Source organism: Rutidosis leptorrhynchoides, chromosome 10 (assembly GCF_046630445.1).
Source record: "Rutidosis leptorrhynchoides isolate AG116_Rl617_1_P2 chromosome 10, CSIRO_AGI_Rlap_v1, whole genome shotgun sequence".
In the NCBI taxonomy this organism is placed as follows: Eukaryota; Viridiplantae; Streptophyta; class Magnoliopsida; order Asterales; family Asteraceae; genus Rutidosis; species Rutidosis leptorrhynchoides.
The window spans coordinates 49,398,513-49,407,252 of record NC_092342.1 but is presented as its reverse complement, the minus strand read 5'-3'; the positions used below and the strand labels follow the sequence as shown (position 1 = coordinate 49,407,252).

The window sequence follows — 8,740 nt, the reverse complement described above, 5'->3', positions numbered from 1 at the left end:
ACGTGATTATATTACAGTAAGTCATGCTGAGTTCTAAAGAAACGTGATGATTCACAGACTCTAACGTCATCACGTGCCATGTTACATAACTCTTTCATTCTACTTAACATATCAAGAAAATATATTCTTGATAGTTCTATTCTCAGTGATTCAGGTAATTTGACAAAACAAATCGTGCTACTACCTTTCCTTTCTACCTTGTATATTATGATAATTCGAAACTCCATACCTAAGAATTCTGGACCGTTACTTACGAAAAGTAAACAAAAGCATGAAGCTCCGAAATAGAAAGGGGGTATAAATCGCAGCAAATAAGAGAGCGCATTAACTATAGATGACAATAATTATAGGAGACAGAAGCAGGGACATTGAAATATAAGGGAAGATATAAAATCCAACAACAACGCAGAAATTACAAACCATGGATATTAATACGAATAGAAATATAGAAACACGGTATAATTAAGAATAGTATCACCCCAAGGTAATAGTAGAAGTGAACAGATTCTTCTGATGGAAGATTGAAAAGAAGGATGACAGAAATGATAATTAGAAAAATATCAAGGATTAGAACTGGATTAAGCATTTTCACTATCCTTTGGATGTATGAACCAAGAAAGAAAATATAGGAATGGTGAGAATAATGGAACGGAAGAGCTTAATTTATAGTGGAAATATTAGACAGAGTAATCGAGGCAGATCACCATATTTAATTATAGAGATCTTAATTTTCTTACTCGCCGAAGAATCAAATCTTTGAGATTTCGAAGATTTTCTTTAAATCCCTTGAATTCCGGAATTCAACCCTGACTCTGTCAAAAGTTAAGATGAATCTTTACTTTCCTATTTCACTCGTTGGTGATAGCTTCATTCGTACTCTTCGAATAATCGAATTATTTTTATCCATATTACTCAATGATTATAAAACTCAATTTATCAACTCATATTCGTCATGAAAACATTTTTATTGTTAGCCATGACCACCTCACTCAAATTTCGGGACGAAATTTCTTTAACGGGTAGGTACTGTGATGACCCGGGATTTTCCGACCAAATTTAAACTTAATCTTTATATAATTTTGACACGATAAGCAAAGTCTGTAATGTTGATGTTTTCAAAAACTTTGAATTGTGTTCATGTAATCAATTACCCTTCGACAATTCCCGACGATTCACGAACAACTATATAAATAGATGCATAAAGATATTATTGAAATAATATATGATTAAATTGTTAGAATTAAATATGTAAAATAATATGCGATGTAATGGAAACTATATTTATAAATATATAGATATATATAATTATGTATATAAATATTACTTGTAAATATATAAAGTTATATTAAATCTATTTGTTTAAAAATATATAATATATTCGTTTTAGTAATTAAACTTGCTATTTTAAAACTGTTTATATATAGAATGTGAATATATTAAAAATAAATGATTTCGAGCTTAATTAGTAAACGTCAGTAACACTCGGTTGACGTTTTGTTGGTTTTAATATAGATATAGTACATGTTCATGAAGAATTGAAATAAAAGTTGAACTGTAAATTGATTTTGAATATCTTAGTTTTGTTAAATATATTTTTACCTTTTTAAGTTTGAATATTAGTACTCCGTACATATAAATTGGAACAGAAAATAAATAATTATTGAACTTTTTTTATCAGGTTTCAAACAGTTAATGAGTGAAATAATTAAATATATTTAATCTAAAAATTTGGGATTTTTAGGGACACTTTTATACGTTAACTGTTTAGCAATGGACACGATATAGCCATCTGGGAAAAGCGTCGGCAGATAAATTTAAAACGGTGGCTGCTAACTTTCCTATATGCACGTTCTTAGTTTGTTTGGATCTTATTATTATCATATAATATATAATATTTATTACTTTATGATATTATATAATACAATTACCTGCATACATGATTTATGATTTTACACATACATACATCATTTTCTCCTTCCTCTCTTTTCTTGATCTTCTATACAACCATGATCACCGCCAACGATTATAACCACAATACAAACCCATGTCCCGACTACACTCAATTACTACTCAAACCACCACCATAATAAACCCACCATCGGTTACCACCTTTAATCCATTTAACCACCACTACCAACTTGCTTCTTCTTCTTCTTCTTCTTTATATTACTCCTTATTCTCTTTTCTATTTGTTGTTGTGGAACCGGACACCACAAAACCAAACCCATCTTCAAACAATCACCATATCTGTTTCCTTAATTCTTTTGTGAACTACCACCATTAACCCACTTCATTCCTTCTATTTTTCCAAGAACCAAATAGCCATCTCTCCATCCATCATTCCCACCGTAAATCACCATCTTTATTTTTTTCTGTTTCTTAGTTCGTTCGAGAACCACTCCAACATACAACACATTTTCTGTTATTCGATTGATACAACTACAAAGGTTTCTGTTTCGGTTTGAACCAATCCAAGAAAACACCATAACCCGTCACCCTTCTCTCCTCTCTCTCTAACTATTTTTCTCTCTCTCCTCTCTTTTTCTTCTTTTTAATCGTGAATCATCATAACTTGCAGCTACAAATGTTGATGCTACTGTTTCTGGAAGTACTATTGTTGTTTGCAGCCACAGGCAACCTCCACACCCACCATCACATGCTTTACTACTCGAACCACTGTTATGTTGCTGTGTTTCGACCACCATCACCACCACCTGCAACTTCTAATGTTCATTTCTGTTTTCTATTCGAGTATTGATGTTGCTACTTGTTATTCAATCGCAAACCCACTTGTATTTGCAGCAAATATTACTACTACTTCTTGCTCGATCCCCACTCATTACTATGGCTGTTTTTTCGTTCAAACAAACACCTTCATCTTCTTCATATTCTCTGCTAGACCAAACCCATCACCATAACCACCATCGACAACCATTGTAAACCCCACGAATACACCACTAAATCTGTTTCTGTTATCAATAAAACCCACTACTGATTCTATGTTATAAAGAACGATGATGATGATGATGATGTGTGTTGTTTTCTGTTTCTACTTAGCGAATAAAATGATGATGATATTCGAGTGAAGATGAGTGATGATGAAACCATGGTGAAGAAGATACTGTTTTGTTATGGTTACCGCTATTTTTTTTATAAGTCAGATATAAGCTAAAGTTACACGCACACTTTTTATTTTAATTGTTACAGATTCATTTGTTACAATTAATAGGTTACTAAAATAGATCTTGGGCCTGTCAAGTATTGGATTATGATATGTGGGCTGGTGGACTAGGCTTTCAAATAATCTAATTGCATAAAGATAGACAGATTTAAAGGTTAAAAGGAATTAACCTGTAAGTATTATCAGAAAACGGAAACAGCGGAATGGTTAAGTACGTTTGTATGTGAACGAGAGGTCTCGAGTTCAAGTCCGGGCTGAGGCAGTTTATTTTCTTTTTAGAGCTTTTCCTCCTAAGGTAGTCTTATTATTGTTGTTGTTATTATTATTATTATTATTATTATTATTATTATTATTATTATTATTATTAAACAAAAGTATCATTATTAACGATATCATTATTATTATTAATATTATCATTTTTAATAAAGTTATTATTATTATTATTATTCTTAGTAAATCATTAATATCAAAACCATCATTTTTTTTTTAAAACAAATAACTATTTTGAATATAAAACATACTTATTATATATACTACAATTGTATTAACAAGCCATATAACTAAATATAAAAATATATTAACATTATTTATATAAAAACTTATATACAACAAATTAGGTTTTTTCAGATATAGACATATTAATATAACTATATAAATAATAATCATTTTTAAATATATAAACAAACTAAATATATAATATATATAGTTGTTCGAGTTTTGTTACATATGTTAATATACATAATTGAATATAGGTTCGTGAATCCGAGGTCAACCTTACACTTGTTAAATGACGTCATATGTATTTTTACTACAAAATACAGTATGGTGAGTTTCATTAATCCCTTTTTAAATGCTTTTGGAATATATATTTTTGGGACTGAGAATACATGCGCTGTTTTTATAACTGTTTTACGAAATAGACACAAGTAATTGAAACTACATTATATGGTTGAATGATCGAAATCGAATATGCCCCTTTTATTAAGTCTGGTAATCTAAGAATTAGGGAACAGACACCCTAATTGACGCGAACTCTAAAGATAGATCTATCGGGCCCAACAAGCCCCATCCAAAGTACCGGATGCTTTAGTACTTCGAAATTTATATCATGTCTGAAGGAGGATCCCGGAATGATGGGGATATTCTTATATGTATATTGTGAATGTCGGTTACCAGGTGTTCAATCCATATGAATGATATTTTTGTCTCTATGCATGGGACGTATGTTTATGAGAAATGGAAATATGAAATCTTGTGGTCTATTAAAATTATGAAGTGATTATTTATGTTAAACTAATGAACTCACCAATCTTTTGGTTGACACTTTAAAGCATGTTTATTCTCAGGTATGAAAGAAATCTTCCGCTGTGCATTTGCTCATATTACATGGAGTCGTTCATGGCATATAGAGGTCAGAACCTCGCAATGGGACCAACTGTTGAAGACTTCGTCCAGATGGATTAGGACGGGTCACTACAAATGGTACTCGCAAAAGACCATCGGAGTTCGCAACATCCATTAGTGTACTTAACACCGCATATCACTAATCCCCCGGGTGGCATCTTAACACCTCGATACTTCACCCCGAGTGGCATCTTAACACCTCGATGCTTCACCCGTCAATTTTACTTTCGGGAGTGGCGTCTTAACACCTCGACACTTCACCCCCGGGTGGCATCTTAACACCTCGATACTTCACCTCGAGTGGCATCTTAACACCTCGATGCTTCACCCGTCAATTTTACTTTCGGGAGTGGCATCTTAACACCTCGACACTTCACCCCCGGGTGGCATCTTAACACCTCGATACTTCACCCAGAGTGGCATCTTAATACCTCGATGCTTCACCCGTCAATTTTACCTTCGGGAGTGGCATCTTAACACCTGGACACTTCACTCGTCATGTGAAATGTAGCGTCTTAGCACCTCGACACTTCACATTTCTAGCTACACAAATAAATACATTATATACCTACGCATATAATTATTCCACTCACCTCGATTACTTGAAGAGCCAATCCTGCTTGAGCTCCTAATCGTCCAAATGTAAATCACCTAAGAGATTCACAACAAATAAGCTTTACACCTAAGCTTATACTCAAATCACCATAAGTGCAATTTCGACTATTTACACATGCACTAACTTTGACTAAGTCAAAACTCACCCAAACCACCCATAATCACAATCAACTAGTGATTATGTTCCATTAGCACATTTTACACGAGGTTTGATCAACCAATCACCCACTTGGACTCTTGATCCGCCCAAATTGACATAAAGTGCAATATACACTTTTTTGCACTTTTAACGTTACCCGAAGGTCCAAATTTATCGAGACTAGTTCCCGCGTTCCCGAAATACCCAGTGACACCACATTTAGCCATTAAACACTCGCTAGCCCGGATTACGCACAAAAACTCATTTTGACCCTTACAAAGTCAAGTTCCAACATTTGTTATTTTCGACACCAAAACGCTTTTAATTCAAGTTTGTCTTCTTAACTTAACACTTATAAGTTAATAAACTTTACATAATCGAAAACCGATTCAAAATCACCAACTAACCCTAATTTTGACTCATTACAAAATTAGTCAACCAAATATACTCAAATGGTTTCCAACACTTCTATAATCACTAATACTAGTGATTATACACCATTTACAAGCTTTAAACAAAGCTACATCGTTCACTAACCCAAAACCCGCCAACATCAACAATAAACCGATTACTAGTTCCAATCTTCCATTAATGAACTAATTGGGTTATCACAAGAACATACAAGTTAAAACCCCAAATTGATTATCAATCAAATAATGAAAACTTGGAGTTAGAACTTTCCAACACTACCACAACGTAGCCGTGAACGGGGAGAACAACGTTAACTCTTGTGATCCGACCCGAAACACACTTCTTCTTCCCCGATTCGAGCTTTCTCTCTCTAAAGCTCTACCCTCTCTCTAGGGTTTGGTGTGTGAGTGGATGTGAGTGAGGAGGAAGGAAATGAGGTTGGATAAGGTTTTGGATCAGTTTTGAGGTCCCCAAACCGTCCATATGCGAAAGGACTATAATACCCCTCATTTAAACCCTTTAAAAAATACTGAAAAATGCATCAGAGGCAATCAGAGCGCCGCTCCAAAGGGTGGAGTGCCGCTCCAACCGTCAGATACTGGCAGCCGAGCAAAACAGGTTTCAGCAACTTGTTTTGGCCATAACTTTTTGACCGTAACTCCGTTTTCGATGAATCAAATATCGTTGGAAATGTAATAAGATATTATTTCCAATGGTAAGGATTTGAAACATCAACTCAAACTTTATTTGAGGTTGAAAAGATACGTACACACCTTGTAACTCAAACAACGTCCAGTTTTCTTCGACATTCGAGCAAGCAACACGTACATGCTTCGTACACTTCATACACGCATCGTACACCAAAAATACATTATGTACAATAAATATTTGGGTCTTACATGAGAGCAGGTGTAAGGGCATGAAAAACGAAAGACCATGCCATTGGTTTCACAAAATTAATGGAATTGTTTGTTGTTGTACTCGGTTCCATTGTCACATTAAAAAGTTTTAATCTTTATGTTGAATTGTGTTTGTACATATTTGCTAAATGTAAGAAAAGTGGAGAAAACATCCGATTTGTTTTTAAGTGGAAAAGTCCAGAGAAAGTTAGAATAGTTGTCTAGGAACAATATATAATATCGGTGTCCCGATGTACTGGGAACGGGGGATGTCCATAAATCACTGTGGACAATATCAAATGGTAATACAGTAGAAGATGATGAATGAACAAAAGGTAACTTTATTTGCTTGCCAAGTACACAAGATTGACAAATAGAATTAAAATGAGGTTTATTACAATGAATAAACTTTTTATTCCTAAGTGAACGTAAGACACTAGCGCCCAGATGACCTAGAAAATAATGCCATAAGTCCGAAGATAGAGTAGCAAAAGTAGAAGATGGTGAAAGTTGATGCAGCACGGAAGAGGTAAATGGATAAAGATCACCCGAACTATTGCATCTCAGGACCGGTGTGCCCTGTGAAAAATCCCTCACAGTAAAACTAAAAGGATCAAATTCTAAAGAAATGTTATTATCAATAGACAAATGACGTACAAAAATAAGATTTTTAATGAGGTTAGGAGCATGTAGTATGTTTTGTAAATAAAGAGGACGTGAGTGATTCTGAAGAACAGAATGGCTGAAGCCTTTAATTGGGATTCCATGGCCATTACCAACAATAATATGTTTAGGTTTCCTCAATGAGTAATAATACTTTAGATTACCTGAGTTCGCAGCCATGTGAGACGTAGCCCCTGTATCCATATACCAAGTATCATCTGGAGGATTGAGTGTCATTGTATGCATTGCACTATCAATATCCGTGGGGCAGTAAGTAGAAGCATTGGAAGCAGCCATGTAGTTTGGTCGTGGGCCAAGTATACCAGCGTGAGGGGAGGTAGCATTAGGCCTGGCCCAATTTTTGGTGGGATAAGGACAACGAGGTTGGGCCCATTGGTTTGCATATTGCCAAGAGTTGTGTGAGGCCCAATAAGGAGAGTTGTGATAGCCTGGTGAATACCCCCTGTCTCTGCCCTAATTACTTCTTCCCCTAAAATTACCACGACCACGACCACGACCTCTATACGAATTACCTCTATAATTGTGACCTGTGTTGCTGCGATCAGTAGAAGGTGTGGATTCAGCATAAGAGTTTGGCTTGTTCGAGGAGTTGGTGACTAAGAGGGCGGTCTCGCTTGAACTAGGGTTATTCGATGTTTGTTTCTGTTTGTGAGTCTCTTCCAAAATCAACTTAGATCGAGCATCATAGAAAGATGGAAGACCAGTCAATTGTGTAAAGTAAGTACCAACCGTATCAAAATTTTCATTTAAGTCAGCAATTAGTTGAAGCACCATTCGTTCATCTGTAACTATCATCGATGTTTTTCAATTGATCAGCTAGACTTTTGATTTCCTGACAATACGCAGAAACATTGGGAAAATCATCCAGACGAATTATTGTGAATTGGCGATGAAGGTATAAGGCCCATGAGTTTTTGTTGTCCTGAAAGACGTTCTGTAGTCGTGACCAAGCATCAGCTGCAGTTGTCTCATTTTCCATTATTGTTTCGCGTAAATCATCTGATATTGTACCGTATATCCACTGTAAAACTATGGCATCGAGACGATCCCATAGAGGGTCGGTATTGGGAGTATTGTTAGATGTTTGAGAGGTTGAAGAATCGGTTGACAATTTGGGTATGATATGATCAATGACACCATAGGCATGACAATGGATTTTGAAGAGTTGAGTTGAGACGATCGCTCCAAATCCATATGGACAAACACGTCATTCATCGATTTCATTGCGAGGTATTTGACCTCTATATGATACGTTTGGTAAACATTGCATTCTTTTGAAAAAGCACACCATAAATGAATATTTAAATCAAAGGTTTTCGACATCTGATGATTTCTACATATAGACAATCACCGTAAATAATAGTTTACAATAGTACTTCCGTTGACAATGCAGTCAAAATAAGATAG

General features: G+C 35.0%; 1 protein-coding gene across 1 annotated transcript; it reads right to left on the bottom strand.

Annotated features, from left to right (window-relative positions):
• Positions 1-2,860: 2,860 nt before the first annotated feature.
• On the bottom strand, positions 2,861-8,128 carry LOC139870257 (uncharacterized). The gene is made up of 4 exons (XM_071858090.1): positions 7,846-8,128; positions 7,477-7,761; positions 7,059-7,269; positions 2,861-2,969 (listed from the first exon to the last, which is right to left on the bottom strand). Exons 1-4 carry the CDS (start codon positions 8,126-8,128, stop codon positions 2,861-2,863), a joined length of 888 nt encoding a protein of 295 aa, XP_071714191.1.
• Positions 8,129-8,740: the final 612 nt, after the last annotated feature.